The sequence below is a fragment of the Arvicanthis niloticus genome, chromosome 1 (assembly GCF_011762505.2).
Source record: "Arvicanthis niloticus isolate mArvNil1 chromosome 1, mArvNil1.pat.X, whole genome shotgun sequence".
In the NCBI taxonomy this organism is placed as follows: domain Eukaryota; kingdom Metazoa; phylum Chordata; class Mammalia; order Rodentia; family Muridae; genus Arvicanthis; species Arvicanthis niloticus.
The window spans coordinates 4,566,458-4,583,583 of NC_047658.1; the positions used below are offsets into that span (position 1 = coordinate 4,566,458).

A 17,126-nucleotide genomic window follows, 5' to 3' on the forward strand; every position below is an offset into this window, starting at 1 on the left:
AGAAAGATTTCCCCTCCATGAACATACAGAATCCTACAAAGCACATGTGAACAGGCTGGGAGTCGATGATGCTGAGGCCTTATTTCCTTTGACGGTAAAGGGAACAAGGCCCAAGGAATGGAGATGCCCGAGGCAGCTGCGACTGGCAGATGAGCCAGCACCTTGCTCTTCTCCAGCCCTTCCCCCTTGCCAACCAACAAAAAGTACTGGAGAGCCTCGACGCCCAACTATGCCCTTGCCAGGGCAGTTTATTGGCGCAGTTTGTGAAACACCTTCCCATCGGCCCAAGTCCTCACTTTCCCTTCACGAGATAGTGGCTGACTCTGGTCCTAGCTCTGTCTGAAACAGCTACCCTTGATCTGATGTGGCCACAAAGCCCATGTGACAGTCTGGGTTAAAGGGCCCAAGGGCAAGCCTGTCTCGTTCCAGGGAGCAAGGGAAGGTGACATGAGTTGGCTGTCTGTGTGCCGCAGGCAGAGCCCAGGTTGGTTAGATGAAGGGGCAAGGTGAGCATGCCCATGGGCACCCCAGCTCCAGAGCCCACTGCTGTGGCTGAAACCCACGAGGGGACAGTAAATGTGAGATCCTGAGAGAGTAGCCCTTAGGCTAAAGTGTGTGGGGCCAGCCAGCATTGGCCCAGGGTGAGAGACACGAAGGGGGGGGGGGGGGAGAGGGGCCATGTCTCCCTGCTTCAGGGCTCTGTGATCCTGGGCCCCCAAGGCTGAGGGGATCCACCTGGAAGTGGGGAATTTGGTATGGAAGCAGCTGGAAGTGGTTTATGCCTCAAAGCCCACACATCATAGAGGCTATCATGGAACCTGGCGTCCCGATGCCGCCCTCGAGCTGCTGAATGACAGTCATCTGGGAGCAAGATGGTCATGGTTGTCTTTCTGGTGGCCTGGAGACTTGGAGGTGGGGGTTGGTCCTGGCAGACCTGGAATCAGGAGGCCTCTGTCCCACGCCGGCCCCCTTCCTCCTCCATCAGCAACAGGCGGCGCCGGCCAGCCTCATAATCAGCCTCGTCCACGCTGACCAGCAAGCGGACGGCCTCTCGGCCCACGGCCTCCCGCAAGGCCTCAGTCAGGAACACGCCCCGAAGGGCCTGCAGCAGGGCACCACTCAGGTAGTCACCCCAGAAGGCATCCAGATAGGAGAGCTCTGAGAATTTGATGTCACACACCACAGAGCCCAGGTCCCTTGACCGAAGCACAGCAGTGGCCTGTCCAAACACGTCCAGCTGCCGGGCCAGCGCCTGAGGTCTCCGGGATGCCACACCCTGCTCCAAGGCTGGCCCGTGCTCACAGTACTCTGCCCGAACCCGGAGCCGGATATCTGCAGGAGAAGGAGAGGCTGGCTCATCAGGGGGAACTGCACTGCCCCTCCCCCTGCCCTGCCCGCTTCCCACAGCCACACCAAAGAAGTCCTGACACCTACTTCTCTCTGCTACTTCTGATTTACAGTGGACCCTCCAAACTCAATTCTTTGCTGCTCCCTGGCAGGCTCCTCCTTCCAGTTCAACACCACCGAGAGTTATTATTCTCTCCCCAGTTCCTACAACCCTTTGTTCCGATGCCCGATTCCCAGTGAGGCCCACCCAGATCAGACCACTCTAGATCCACCACCCTCACTCTCCAGCAGCGCCTCCAGCTCCCCAGACCCAGCTTGGTTTTCCCCAAGGTACCTGTCATCTTCTAACCTATTCCAGCAGTGGCATCCTGAGGTCCCCAGGTAGCAGCACCCTGAAGGACTCTGCATGCTGCTCAGGCACACACCCTGGGCATACAGAGCTCGGTATTTGTGTTTGTGAATGAACCAATGCATAAGCCAAGGGACCTGGTTTTCGGCAGCCAGCTTCATACCCACCTCTCACACAGAGAGAATCTCAGATCAAACACAGCCCATCCTCCTACAAGCTCCAGGGAGCAAGGGGCCTCAGCAGAGCCCAGGAGACCTGGCTCCACCGAGGGCAGAGCATTCTAAGATGACAGAGTGAGCCCAGGGCTGCTAAGGACTACCGGGTCACCCAGGGAGGAGAATGAAGCCCACACAGGGCCAACTGCAGAGGGAAAGAGATCCCTGAGTTCATCGTGTATCGGGAAGAACCATCAGGACTGGCAGGCACCACCATTAGCTCCCACTCTCCCTTAAACACTTTAAGGTAAGTTCCTGTCATTTGGCCTCTACCTGCATCTGCCCAAAGGAGGTAGCAGCTCTGTGCAGGGGACAAAGATGGTCCTCTAAGAGTCACTGCAAGCATGGAGTTGGGCTTGTCACCTCCACTGGGGCATGGTTATACCAGGTGAGTTATGGTTTTTTGTTGTTGTTGTTTTTTGTTTTGTTTTGTTTTGTTTTTTCTTCAAGACAGGGTTATAGCCTTGGCTGTCCTGAAACTCACTCCGTAGATCAGGGTGGCCTCAAACTCAGAAATCCACCTGCCTCTGCCTCCCAAGTCCTGGAATTAAAGGCGTACACCACCACTGCCGGCTCAGGTCCAGCTATGTTTATGAACCACAGCAGCCAACACTTTTTCTATAGCACCAACAACCGCCAAACATCCTGGACTCCAAGTGTGAGAGTCACACACAGCTCAAGCCACAAACTACCCTGTGAGGCAGGCCCCTATAACACGGCATTTACAGATCTGAAGTGGAGTCCAAGGTCATAGAGCCTGGCAGCGCCTCCTGGATCCAGACAGCAGTACACCTGGGCAAATCAGAGCCTTTGTAAGCACCAGTCTCTACCTAGACCAGGGCACAGTCCCTGCCTAAAGGGCTGTTAATGAGAATATAACAAAGACAAAAGGGGACAGAAAGCATTGAGCCATCAAGGAGGCTACAACCCAGTGGGTGTTCCTGACACTGCAGTGGCCGACGGCTGTGCTGACCCTGGGCATGCCCTAACCCTGAAGTCAAGGGCCACTTTCAACCCAAAAGGAAATCCAAGCCCTGAGAAGATGGGTCTACCGCAGTGGGCGCCCGTCACCTTTCACAGACATCTAACAGAGAGCAAAAAGAAGAAGGCAGGAAGGCAGGTCCCCAGAACCCCAGAGGACTTCTTACCACACTCACTTCCTCCTCCTCCCCCAGAGCCTTCCTCTTTCTACCTTGAGGGGAACCCCATCCTGTCCACTGGAGGCCCAAAAAACTCAGCCTGGAGGGGTCAGCCTCGGTTCCCAGGGCTGCTTGAGGGCCCAGCTACCTTATCCTAAAGGCCAGATAAGCCCTCTGGGCCCCCATCCTTGCCTCCCAAAAGCCTCTGACCACAGCTTCCCAGCTAAGGGTGGGGACCATGGGAGTGGGGGAATCAGAAGCTGCTCAAGGCACACAGGGCGGGGCAGAGGCAGAGCCAGAGGCAGCTGGTAGGGTCCCACACACCTGAAAGTGAGTCCCAGCTCTGCCACGCTCTAGCTGTGGGGCCTTGGGCATGTGACCTCACCTCTCTGAGCCTGTTTCCCCATCTGAAAAACACAAACAAACAAGAGGTTCCTGCTGCATGGTAGTCACGGGGATTAAATGAAGCAACTGGTTCAGTGCCGGGCTCAGGAGCTCACAGCCCACGGAGGTCCGCAGAATCAGGAACTGTGATTTTGAAACCCACCTCTCTCCCCACGTGACCCCTACCCAGGCCCTCGCCTCTCCACTGGGCCCCTAAGTCAACCTCCTCCTTCCTAAACTCTCCCAAACACCGCCCCACCTTCCCACGTTGTGCCTTCCCCTCACACCCTCACAGAATGATCTGCCCACCTCCTCTGCCCAGAACACATCAACTCACCCAGCAAAGCACTGTGTAAGGCACCCACTTCCAGCCCAGCCAGGCCCTTCCCTGGTCTTCTTCCATTATACACAGATTACTGAACAGACATAGAAACCATCCATATACTGAGAAAGCTCAAGCCATGGGAAGGTAGGACAGAGACATGGGAAAGTATTTAAGAGCACCAGGCATCCAAGGATGAAGAAGGGCATGCCACAGGTGGGGCAGGGGGGACAGGCTGCCCGCTGTTAGCACTCTCCTCCAGGTCAGGCTCACCCCTGGGGGCTCTTCCTGTCTTACCCCATCTAATCCTAAGGGTCCCTTCATTACTGCCATTTACAAGTGAGGACATGCTCTACCTACCAGAGCTCAATCCACCTCTGACCTGGAAACAGATCACAGGAAAGACGAGGACAAGAGGCTCCAACAATGAGCCCCACCCACCAAAGTGCCACCCTGGCCTGAATCACCTGCTCAGCACACAGCCTCTCCTTTACCCTGAACCAGCATGAACAGATGACACTTGTGTGGACTTTCTTCTGGCTGCCCCGGATGCATGCACCTTGCCCTCTGAGACCTGTGATCATGTCCACGGCTTTACAAGGTGATGCGCAGCCTCCTTTTTGTGGATGAGGAAACTGAGGCCCAGAGGTTGAATCACCAAGCTGGACCATTCCAGAATTCTATCTGAGGTACCCAGCTCTTAACTGTCCTGCCCGCTGCCTGTCACACAGCATATATAAACATGAATTACAAAGCATTCTGAGGCTGGGAGGGAAGACGATAGGTGGGGACTTTAATTAGAGTTCCCTTCTAGGAAATGGCACTTGAAGTGAAGTGTGAGGATTAGCCAGGAAGACCAGCGACACGGGAGGGGGTGTGTCTGCCCAGGGAGAAAAGAGCTTAGGGCAGCCGCTAGCTGTGGGGACAGTGCAGCTAGGAGGTGTCAGAAGGTCACTGGCAGCAGGGTTGGGAGGTCTGGTCCCATTTGACGGCAAAGCCCCTGCTGTGGACATCTGGAGGTAACCACACCTCTCCATAACCCAGTGGTCTCCAGCAGCATTGCCCTCAAGAGGCCACAGTGAACACCGGGCCCTAAGCATGAGTGATGTGGGGACAAGACCACCTGACCACCACAGCTGCTGGGCGAGGAGCAAGGGCAAGGCAGGTGACACACTTAGGAGGAAGGGACAGGCAGAGAAAAGGGTAGGCCTGGCTCAGGCTGCCTACAGTTCTGTATTGGTAATGCTGGAGACATGCAGCTACCCAGTGGCCTCTGCCTTCCTAAAAAGGGGGAAGCTGTGTCTGCTTCCTATACACATGGACTTGAGCACTGCCTCATTCTCGTCTCACTTTGGGGGCAGAAAAGGATGCAGAAGTGAGAGGGGCTTCTCAAGTGGGCACCAGATGGACGGAGGAGCAGGTTCCAACCTGAAAGACGAACCTCACTTGGCATTCCTGGGTGGGTGTGCTGAGGACAAAGAAGACCTAGACTCTCACAGCACTGAAGTTCCCAGCCCAAGGGGCCTCTGTGGAAATACAGACCACAGTAAGGGCTAGCCTGGAGTAAAGGCCCACCTGGACCCCCACTCCAGTTGCCTGGCTCAGGTCTTTTCCTAACTCCATCACCAGAACTAGACAAGAGAGGCCGCCACCAAGCTTCAGAGAGAGCTTAGTGGCCGCTGCCTCCTGAGGAAGAAACCACTATGACCCAGGAAAAGAGCCTGAAAACTTTTGATCGGTGGCAGAGTGCTGACATATGCCTGCAATCCCAACATGTAGGAGGCTAAGGCAGGAGGCCTGTCACAAGTTCAAGTCCAGGCTAAAATATAGCGTGCGATCCTGTCTAAAAACTTTTTACAAAAGAACATTGCATCTGTCTGCGAAGTAAGTAATAAGACAACTGGGATAACTGCTGGACAACACGGCACAAGGAGATGACATCAGTCACGGTAGACAACTGGAATCAAAGGGCCTGGGGGTTATGAGAGCACTCCTTTGTTCTTGTATAATTGTCATTACAAAGTTGTAACCTAGGCATGGTAGCACAACATGCTTGAAGACGAAGGCAGTCAAGTCAGAAGTTCAAGTCCAACCTTTGGCTATATACCAGGTTCTTAGCGGGGCCATAAGAGATATTGTCTCAAAAAAGCCCCCTGCGGTCCCCCTGCTGCACACACAAAATGACATGGAGGCAGACTATAATTCCAACACTCAGGAGGCAGAGGCCAGAAGATCACCAGAAGTTTAAGACCAATCTAGCCTACAGAGCAAAATTTCAGGCTAGCCAGAGGTCCATGGCAAGACCCTGTTCTTGCCTGGCCTTCCCTTAAGCAGACTCTCCCGTTGCTCCACCAAATCTCATGGCCTCTGTGCCTGCAGAGCCACACGGGCACTCGTGCTTTTTGCTCCTTTGGGCTTTAGCTGAGATGCTTCCTGCTCCACCTGAAACCTCTGACTTGGCTTTCCTCCCACCAGAAACAGCTCACCAAGAACAGAGGCCCCTGCAGGCTCTCTGTAGACCGAGGGAACAAGCCTATTTCCTGCCCAGCTCTGGTACAAGGGACTTCCTCCCTTTGCCCTTAAACACATTCACACAATAGTGAACACAGGCCCTAATCAATAGTTGTCTTGAGAATTAGAGGCCAGTAACACTCCCAGCACTGTCCACTGCATGGCCTTGAGGTGTGTGGACTCAGGGGCCTGTGTCCAAACCTAGGGGCCCCAACTGCCCCTGTTACATCCTCAAGGACTTAGTAGTTTAAATCTGTTTCTCAGTGGGGTCAAGCATTTTGGGTTTGTAGGAGCAAGAATAGCCCTGTCCTTCCTTTGTCAGACCAGGAAAAGATCCTGCCTTGTTAAAGGAAGTCATCCCCACTTTTCTGAAGGGAAAATTAAGGCCCAAGAAGGGAGAACCTAAGCCAGCCACACCCTTCCTGGTGACTCAGCAGTCAGACTGGCAGTTCATGGTCCTTCAAGTCCCAGCCACACCTTGACTAACAACCTCCTGGCCTCAGGGAAGATACTTGAAGCCTGGATGCTACAAAGTCTGCCCAGGCCCTCAGGGTAGTGACTCCCTAACTCACCCAGCCAGCCAGCTGACTGTGGTAATTGCCTGACTCCTAACATGGGGCACCCACCCCTTCAGCCACCAGCGCCTTGTGAGGACGTGGGGTGGCTATGCTGTTGTGCTCCTGGAAGTACCCATCACAGGTATCTGCCACCTCATCTCTGAAACAGGGCAACACCCACTGCCTGGGAGGCCACATGGGAGGGGCAGGTTATGCAAATTTGCTTGCTCCACACAAAGGAAGAGGAGGCACCCCCCCACCCCCCCACACCCACCCCCCCACACCCCCGGCCAAGACCTCCGGTATATCCTATAGATTCAGAAGAGCCCATCTTTGTCTCCTAACCACTAGCTTCCGGGAGCCCCTTCCCTGTGTCAGCTGCTCTTCTGACAGCATGCCACTGAGGGCTCCGGCAGCTCCCTGCTGGCATCACTTGTGTGATACCTCCATCAGGGTGTCCCTGCAGGCCCACCAGGCTTTGTGCCAGCTGAGATCACATGACACTGTGAGTTATTTACTTCACACACTATCCCTACCTGGTCTCACTTATGTCCTCAATGCCTACAGTGCCTAATAAAGAGATTCTCAGAAAGAAAAAGTTGTATGAAAGAAATGGTAAGCGGACCATTCTGGGGCTCTGTGGCCAAGGAACACAGTCTAGACCTCCAAGGTCCCACCTGCCCCATCTCTCCACATCTCCCTGTCTCCATCAGCAAAGCCTCTGCTTCCAGCACTTGACCCCACTGGACACTCTACATAGAGGTCATATGGGGACCACCTGCACCCCACTGGCTCTGTGTCACGTCAGCCTGGCTATCATGTCCCTTATCCAAGTTCCCACAGCCTAGATACTCTGGAGTCTGAAACCATCTCTCAGTCTCTTTGTGTTCCCAGGTCTATCTAGCTCAGGGACATGAAGGACCAGAGATGGCTGTCATGACACAACCCCCAGCCCACCCCTGGAACACAGTGGAATATTCCACCAACAAAGACTGGTCACTGGTGACAAGGATGGTGGTTACAAGTCTATATAATCTAGCACTCACTAAGGAGGCTGAGACAAGCAGAGTCTAAGTCAAGGATAGCTTTGGGACTATAGACTGAGTACCAGGCAAGCCTGGGTCACATAATAAAAATCTGTATCCCTGTATCAACACAGAGAGAGAGAGAGAGAGAGAGAGAGAGAGAGAGAGAGAGAGAGAGAGAGGGGCAGAGAGAGAAACTAGAAGCATGGACAGAAAGCCATACTCCAGTCATGTGCAGCTGCCCAGCCTCCGGCCACGGTCTGGCTGGCTTCCCTACCAGCCCTTGGCAGCGCCCATTATGGTCTCAGCAATCTCAGCTCCAATGGATTTTCACCCAACTGCCAGGTCAGCTCTACAGCAACAGGGCTTCCCTGCCACAGGCCTCGCTCGGCACGTATCCCGGCCAGGCAGTGCTCCAAGGGGATTATGTGGTTGACTGTCTCTTCCGACAGCTCTAGGCTAGACTATCTTACTGTACAGATGCGAGAACATGAACCCCACACCTCAGCCCCACCTGAGGCCAGACATTTCCTTAAATGCCAAAGCTGAAGGCGAGAGAGAAAGAGACAGAGACAGAGACAGAGACAGAGACACAGACAGACAGACAGACAGACAGACAGATGCTCTCCTTTAAATCCCTGTGCTTTGGAGGCAAAGGCAAATGGAACTCTGTAAATTCAAGGCCAGCCTGTTCTTCTACAGAGTGAATTCCATGACAGCCAGGATACAAAATGAAACCCTTTCTTGAAAAAAAAAAAAAAAAAAAAAAAAAAAGAATAAAAGCCAAGGCTAAGAGCTAACTGGGCGGCCTGACCTGGAGCCCTGGCTTCTCTTCCCACCACACCCTACACTATAGGCTGCACAAGTGGCTCATGTGTGTGTGTGTGTGTGTGTGTGTCAGAGAGAGAGAGAGAGAGATCTGATTCTCCATCAAATGGCACCGAGTGCTTACCTCCCCACCATGCCACACCCCAGATGAATGCAGTGTGGCTCACCTTCTAGCACCACAGTCCACCATGGGTACTTTACAGCATTTTCAAGGCCCACAGGTACTTACCACAGGTCACCTTGCCTTCTGAGGAGGGCCTGCCCAGCTCCTGGTGCTGCTGGTGCTGCTGCAAGGCTGCCAGGTCTGCTCTCCGCCGCTGCCCAGCACCACTGCTAGGGCGGCCCCGACTCCGACGCTGCCGCTTGGTTGGCGGGGAGCCTAGAAGACAAAGCAGCAGCAGCAGCTCAGGACCAGGAAGGGAAAATACCAAGGTGGGGTGCTTGGGAGAAAGAGGTCTTAGTGCAGTGAGCCTTTGGGGGGGCCTTCTAAAAGAGGGGTGCATACAAGACCACATAGTACTCCCTTGCAGGTCTGACCCCAGAAAATGCCACCACATTCACAACAGGAGACAGACTTGACAACTGCCATCTAGAACCACTACAACCAGGGTATAGTGGCACACACCTGTAATCTCAGCACTTGGGGTACAGACAGGAAGATTAGAAGTTCAAGGCCAGACCAGCTCTGAGAGATCCGGCCTTAACTCCTTAACCCCATCTCACCCCAAAAGAGAGGCAGAGGATATAGCTCAGTGGTAGATGTCTGTCTGTCTGTCTGTCTGTCTGTCTGTCTCTCTCTCTCTCTCTCTCTCTCTCTCTGACACACACACACACACAGACACACAGACACACAGACACGCACGCACACTGGCTCAGTGGGTAAAGGTACTTACTACCAGGCCTAAGGACCTGCATTTGATCTCTGGGATGCACCTTAGCTCTGAACACACAAACCTGTGTTTTACTTTGTTTTTAAAAAAGATAAAATCAACAAAATAAGAATGCAACAGTCTATCAAGGAGGAATAATTTCCATGGTAAACTGTTGAACCCAGTAACACAAGGCAGGCGCCAGGCAGAGACCCACATGCCTGCATTCTCTACACTCAGGAGGCTAAGGGAGGGAGAAGCAAGCCACCGCAGGCCAGGCTGCTCTACACAGCACCCTTGCCTTAGAACGGAAATACAGAAGAACCTCGGAGACAAAATAAATGTGTCCAGTTTGCAACACTTTGCCTAAGAGAGGATACCTGAACTCTGCTGACATTTGTTACTTCTGCTGGGAGCCCTGAAAGGACACATTAGAAAGAACTGAAGCTGGATGCTCAAAACGCTTTCAGTTTTGCCTTTCAGGTCATGTAACTGCTTTATACACTTCAAACATAAACCAAAGGGAAGGGAAGGAAAGGATAAAATCAAATAACACAAATGAACTCAATGTGCACATGACTGGTAACACCAGTGTTCTTTTTTTGTTTTGTTTTGTTTTTTTGTTTTTCGAGACAGGGTTTTCTGTGTAGCCCTGGCTGTGCTGGAACTCAGAAATCCGCCTGCCTCTGCCTCTGCCTCCCAAGCGCTGGGATTTAAAGGCGTGCACCATCACTGCCCCACCAACACCAGTATTCTGATGAAGGAAATAGGGCAGGTACCTTAGAACAGGGGTTCTCAACCATCAGATGCCAAACGACCCTTTTCCAGGGGTTACCTAAGACCACCTGAAAACACAGATTCCATATTACAATCCATAACAGATGCAACATTACAGTTAGAAAGTTGTAATTTTATGGCTGGGAGTCACTACTACTCAAGGAACCCTACTAAAGGGTCAAAGCACTAGGAAGGCTGAGAACGACCGCCTTAGAACATCTGTTGACTGCACACTTGGCTGCATTTAACCAGAGAACAAGAACAAATTCGTCCCAGTGGCTGGCGCACATCTTTAACCTCAGCATTCGAGGCAGAGGCAGATGGATGTCTGTGAGTTCAAGGCAAGTGTGATCTACATAGTGAGCTTCAGGCAAGCCAGAGCTACCTAGTAAAACCCTGTTTCAAAAGTTCTTACACACACACACACACACACACACACACACACACACACACACACACACACACACACACACAAGGCTGAGTCAGGAAAATCAAGGATTTCTAGGCCAGTAAGGACTATATAACGAAACCCTGCCTTAGAACCAAAGTAACATCAAAAAGAAAAGTAGAGTTGGCTCAGTGGGTAGAGGAGCTTGCTGCTCAAACCTGTGACTCGAGTTCAATCCCCAGAAGCACATAAAGACAGAGAGAGAATGCAATCCACAAAGTTGTCCTCTGACTCCCATATGTGTGCTATCAACCATCTCCAACATTCTCTCCCCCCCCACCCCACCCCCACACACACCACCCAGCAGTAAGATTTTAAAGGAAAGCAGCAGAGCTGGAAATTTTTACAAAAACTGGAAGAAAAACTGTAACAAAACACAGTTCGCAACAGCACAGGAGAGGAAATCGAAACCCTCCTTACCTGTCACTTCTGTTGCAAGCCCTGAAAGAATACACTAGGAACAAATGAGCCTCTACAGATAAAACTTGGTGTTGCCCCATTACTGTGTAAAACAAGGGAAGGAAATCTATCTCAGAATCAACGGTCAAGACCCTCACTATAACAGAAAACAGTCAGGTTGTGGGCGATGGCTCGGCTGAGCCAAACCCAAGTTCAGTTCCCAGCATGCCCACCTGAGGTGGCTCCAACCATGAGTAACTCCAGCTTCTTGGGGGAATGGGGGGGGGGGGGAATCTGACACCTTCTTCTGGATTCCCTGGGGATGAGAACTTAAGTGTATAAACCCAAACACACACATACTTAAAAAGTAAACTTAAAAACCTCAACCTCCCCAGAGCCCGAACCATCAAACCCAGCTCACGAGAACTTTCTCTGAAAAGCAGGCATCTGATTTCCCATCCAACCAAGAGAAGCTGGTATCCTACACACCCAGTGTCAGATATTTGGTATCTACGGATGGAAGTCTCTAACAGAAGCCAGACTCCTTGACAAGCAGATGATTTTGGGGGTGAGTCCGGGACACCTTGGTCCGGGCAGAGGCAATCCAAACCTTGGTAAGAATGACTAATTGATTATTGCAAAGTAAATAGTAAGTAGCTACACAGTGATACTTGGAAGTAAAGAAGGGAGTGGAGACAGCTAGAAAGAACTCCACCTACCAGACAGAGAACAAAGGGGTAGCGGTGGGGTGACTCACGCCTTTAGTGCCAGCACTTGGGAGGCAGAGACAGGTGGATCTCAGAAGTTTCAGGCCAGCCTGGGATACTTAATGATACTCTGTTGTTAAATTAGAGAGAAAGAAAAAAAGGGCAGGCTTTAGAGCCACTCAACTGTAGGGCTCCTTCCTCAAACTCCCCGGCTGAGGGTCCGGGAACACAGCTTGGTGATAGAAGCCCTTGATAAGCATGTGCAAAGCCCTAGGCTCAATGTCTAGTACCACAAAAACAGAAAAATAATAACTAAAAACAACAATAACACTGGGCGGTGGTGGCGCACGCTTTTAGTCCCAGCACTTGGGAGGCAGAGGCAGGCGGATTTCTGAGTTCAAGGCCAGCCTGGTCTACAGAGTGAGTTCCAGGGCAGCCAGAGCTACACAGAGAAACCCTGTCTCAAATAAACAAACAAACAAACAAACAAACAAACACATTTTAAAAATTACTCTTTGTTTCAGTCTCATGGCATAAACCAGTGAATCCCAGCTACTAGGCAGGCTGAAGCAAGAGGATACTGGCAACTGAGAACCTATTTTAAGTTTATTCATATATATGTGTGTGTATATATATATATATATATATATATATATGCGCCATATGAACAAACAAACGAGTTACAAACATTAATATGGCAAATGGTCCAGGCAGGGTTCACAATATGATGCTAAATGTCCTGGAAGAACAACTGAGTGGAAAGCACACCAAAAAGCATTCTCTTATACACTAGTATCCAAAGCAGGAAAGTCACTGTGAAGCAGGCATGGAGGCCTGGCTGGAATTCCATGCTGGGGAGGCAGGGCTCCCCAGGGCAAGCTGGTTAGCTGGACTAACCTTATTAGAAAGCTCCAGGTTCAGCCAGAGACCCTGTCTCAGTAAACAGAGCAAATCAGGAAAATACCTGGTGTCAGCTTCCACTCTCTGCATACATGAACACAGGTGAATGTGGACCTATACACACACCACACATACACACACATGCACACATGTAAGCACTTCACATACCAACACACATACCCCAAAGAAATCTCCTCCTGATGTATAAATCTGGCCAATGTGACCATAAGTGCCTGACCCTATTTCCCTATTCATGGTGAAAACTTCAGCACAGGCAAGGTACTCATGGTGCCTATCTGGATGCTGAGGGGGTGGGGGGGTGGGGGGTGGAGGAGAAAGGGTCAAGTGACAGGACACCATCATGTGACAACCAAAAACAGTCAGACTAATCAGCCCTGTAGGGTGGGCCAAACCAGAAGACTATGTATGGGCTGGGTTGGAGGCGTGCGCACACAGTTGTGGTTTGGTGGTATAGAGGCAGTCAGTGTACAGGAGGCCCAGCCCCACACAGAGAGAGGGAGGAAGGTGGGTCTTTCTGTCAAGAAAGATGGTTCTACTCTACAGAGGTCACATAGATAAATACTGAACGCTGGTCGGGCATGGGGGCTCACATCTCTAATCCAATACTGGAGAGGGGAAGTTGCAGGATTACCTCTAGGTCAGTGGTCTTCAACGTTCCCAATGCTGAGACCCTTTAATAGGGTTCCTCATGCTGTGGTGACCCCAACCATAAAACTACTTCCATTGCTACTTTGTTACTGTAATTTCACTGCTATTATGAATTGTAATGTAAATGTTTTCCCATGGTCTTAGGCCACCCCTATGAAGGGGTCTCAATCCACAGGTTGAGAACCATTGCTCTAGTTAGAGGAGAAACTGGGGTACAAAGTGATTTCCAGGCCAGCATGGGCTACAGAATGAGACACCACCTCAAAATAATAATAATTATTATTTTTAAACTGCATACACAGCAAACAATATAGACAGACTCTGAAACCTCACAGATCTTAAGAGGCCTGAAAGTAGACCATGAAGAGATCAGAGAACTGACATCTGTTCTCTTAGGTGTGATAAATGGTCTTCAAAGGACAGATGAAATCTTATTCTCAAATTATGCTGGCCAATTCAGAGGCAGGTCTAATGGTATCTGTACTTTACTAGCAAAGGACTCAATGAAAACCTCAGAATTACACACACACACACACACACACACACACAGAGCACAAGTCACAGAATGTTAGCCATCCCTGAATTCAAGTGATTTAATACATTCTCTGTACTATCTTTTCTTTTTTAAAGATTTACTTATTTATATTGTGTATATGGGTGTTTTGTCTGCATGTCTGTCTTCATAACAGGAAAGGGAATTAGATCTCATACAGTATAAACAGTTGTGAGACACCATGTGGGTGCTGAGAATTGAACTCTTGACCTCTGGAAGAGCAGCCAGTGCCCTTAACCACTGAGCCATCTCTCCAACCCCTCAGTATTACCTTTTAACTTCTCTAGATATTTGAAATTTTACATAATTAAAATCAGAGATATGCATGTATACACAGACTAGAATACAGTAATTTAACAAATTGAAGGCATTCACGATAAAATAAACCTCGGCAATATATCCAGCCATGACTGCCAGGTCACGGGCCATAACATGATGCTATCTGAGTGAGTCCCTGTGACACAACCCTGTTGCTTCAGGACACACGCTTCTTCTTCCTCCTCTGATAGCAATAATAAACACAGGCAACCGGCAAAACACAGCAACCCTTCAGGCCATTTCCTCGATGGACCAGGATGCAGGAGGTTAGTCACAGTATAGACTCACCTGTGTCCCACCCACTCTGAGGGGAATTCGGAGAACTGCTCGCCTGCCGCCGACACCGGCAACTGTCCTCTGTCCTCTTGGAAGAAGAGCTGGGATTGCCATAGCTGTATCTCTCAGGGGATACTGAGGAAAGAGAATGGAAGAAGCTTTTCTAGCATCCATACCTCCCAGCCTAGCATCCTGGGAAAAATGCCTAGACCACAGGTCGCCTGACCCAGTCACTCAGAAGTCACACCCAAATACCCACACCTCCTCAAGCACCTCCCGCCCAGAGTGCTCAGAGCACAACCCATGTCAACAGCCCAGCTGACGAGGTGACTTTTTCAGTAGCCTGGGTCCCTGCAATAGCCCCCATCTCCAGCTCACTCTGGAGCCCCATGATATATACGTAGGCCTTTCTGCTTCTAGAGCATGACACTCAAGACAGTATTTTTCCAAAATCAGATAGCCTATCCCTAGAGGTGCCCATCTGCTTACTCAAATCCCACAGGCTTATTTATGGGGCAGGAAAGCTCATAATCCTCCCTTCCCAACCTCTGTACTGTACCTCTCAAGAAAGAGCCCAACAGCCTAGCTACAGACAGGCTCCTGGTGTCCCGACCCCTCCCAGCTCCTCCCTTTTTACCCAAGAATCAAGGGCCTCAACCCTGGGGACAGGACAGGCAGGTTTGAATCCTTGTTACATGTTATATGTGTGACACATATTCATGCCCCCCCCCACCCCATTTCAAATGCCATCTTCTTAGGAAAGAATTCCTTCGTTATTTCTCAATTTAAGGTTACCTCCCTCATTCTGGGGTCCTCTATCCTTCTGCGTCTAGGACCATATCTAAAGCTAAGTTCCTTACCTACTATTAATTGACTCCTCCACTAATGCAAGTTTCTTGGAGTTGACATCTTGGTTGTAATTTCTCTGTGGTCTCAAATGCAGCAAGGTACTCAGGTCTCTGAACCTGTTGTTTTTTCCCTGAGGGGTGGGGGGTGAGGGCTGTCGGGTGACAGTTCATGTGAAAAGTTTACCTCTGCCTGGCTTAAAAAGTTCCACAAACAGTGGCCACGATCATTACTGATATGGCCGAATCCCACAAGCTCACTCCTACCTAAGCCATGCCCTCTCACTTTTGGATTTCTCGCTGTGGAATAGGGGAGACTGGAATCCTTATCAGGGCACTACAGGGGCCCAGAGGGAGAAAGGTGTTCTGCCATCTCCTATTCAAACCCTACCTGGCCGGCGCCTCTTGCGCGCCAGATGTGGCAGTAGGTCGTGACGGGCTAGCACGCGCAGAAGTTGGCTCAGAAGCCGCAGGTTGCTCTCGTCGCACTGCCCGCGGCGTTCCAGCTCCAGAAGCAGCTCCAGGCCACTGCGGGCGCGGGCCAGGCCACCGGGGGCGCCGGGGGCCTCATCCAGCAGGAAGGCCAGGAGCTCCAGTTCGCACTCGGTCAGCTGCCCGCCCACTACCTCGAACATACGGTGAAGCGACAGCATGCCGTAGTAATCCAAACACTCATCCTCCTCCCAGCTCGGGGCCGGGGTCGACCCGGACAACGCCATTCCCAGGGGAGGGGTGCGGAACAAGCTCAGAACCAGGGCCTAGAACCCACACGGCGGGGAGGAGGTCGTGGTCAGCGACACAGTGGCCCAGAACCCACAGAGGCCAGCGCGTGGGCCCCGCGAGGTGTCTCCGGGCAGAGTCGCCCCAGCACCCTCAACGGTCTCAGCCTCTCTCCCTCCCACGGACAGGAATGGTACCGCCCGAGATCCCATAGTAACAGGTCGCGACGCTAGACCCCACCGGTCCACCGACCAGTCGGGAGGGCCAAGCCCAGATGCCCCTCTCTGGGTGGCACGTTCCGAACTTGCCACCGATAGACCTAGGCGATCAGCTCGAATGAGCTACATGGCCAATTGCAGGGCACCTTGTCCACTGATCGGTGACTCTGGATGGTAAATGTCCGGACGTAGCCCTTGGGTTCTGTCCACTAGTACCTTCCAGCTAGCTCCAACATCCCACCCAAGTGATACCTTTCAAAAGTGACCCTCGGACCCCTGCAAGTGGGACCGACCAAGACAACCCTGAGCTCCACACAGGTGGTACTGTCTGAACCCGACCCCTCTGCCTGGAAGGGCGATCCGTCCTGCTCTCACCCGAGCACCCAAGTGGTTCCAGCTACCCTCCACCAGTCGCCTTTAGGCCTCTCTGATCCTCACCAGATTCCAGCGTCCGATGACTTCTGGGCGACGGCCGCAGCCACTTGTTTTGGATCTTTCTGGCACCTTCTCTATTATTACGCCTGCGTCACCTCGCTCCTCCTCTTTTGCCCAACTCGCGCAGGTGCGACCGCCACGCCCCTACAGCGCAAGCGCAGAATAAGACCTCCAAGCTCCACCCCTTCCAGGACTCCTGATCCGCCCCTGACCCAAGCGTCCGGACTCGCCCGTGCTGCGCTTGCGCAGAGCCAAAGCCTCTCTGTGTCTTGCTCTTGATGATGGTGTAAGGATCGGTGTGTTATCTGCTGAATC

The 17,126-nt window shown here is 51.7% G+C and overlaps 1 protein-coding gene across 2 annotated transcripts; it reads right to left on the reverse strand.

Annotated features, from left to right (window-relative positions):
• Window positions 1-218: 218 nt before the first annotated feature.
• Dedd2 (death effector domain containing 2) lies at window positions 219-16,966 on the reverse strand. 2 transcript variants are annotated; one of them, XM_034484543.2, is made up of 5 exons: window positions 16,815-16,966; window positions 15,830-16,196; window positions 14,606-14,728; window positions 8,907-9,056; window positions 219-1,332 (listed from the first exon to the last, which is right to left on the reverse strand). In XM_034484543.2, exons 2-5 carry the CDS (start codon window positions 16,155-16,157, stop codon window positions 941-943), a joined length of 993 nt encoding a protein of 330 aa, XP_034340434.1. In that variant the 5' UTR covers window positions 16,158-16,196; window positions 16,815-16,966; the 3' UTR covers window positions 219-940. The 2 variants fall into 2 exon arrangements, with proteins under 2 accessions (XP_034340434.1, XP_076785987.1); XM_076929872.1 differs by having other exon boundaries at window positions 16,752-16,911.
• Between the last annotated feature and the right edge of the window lie 160 nt (window positions 16,967-17,126).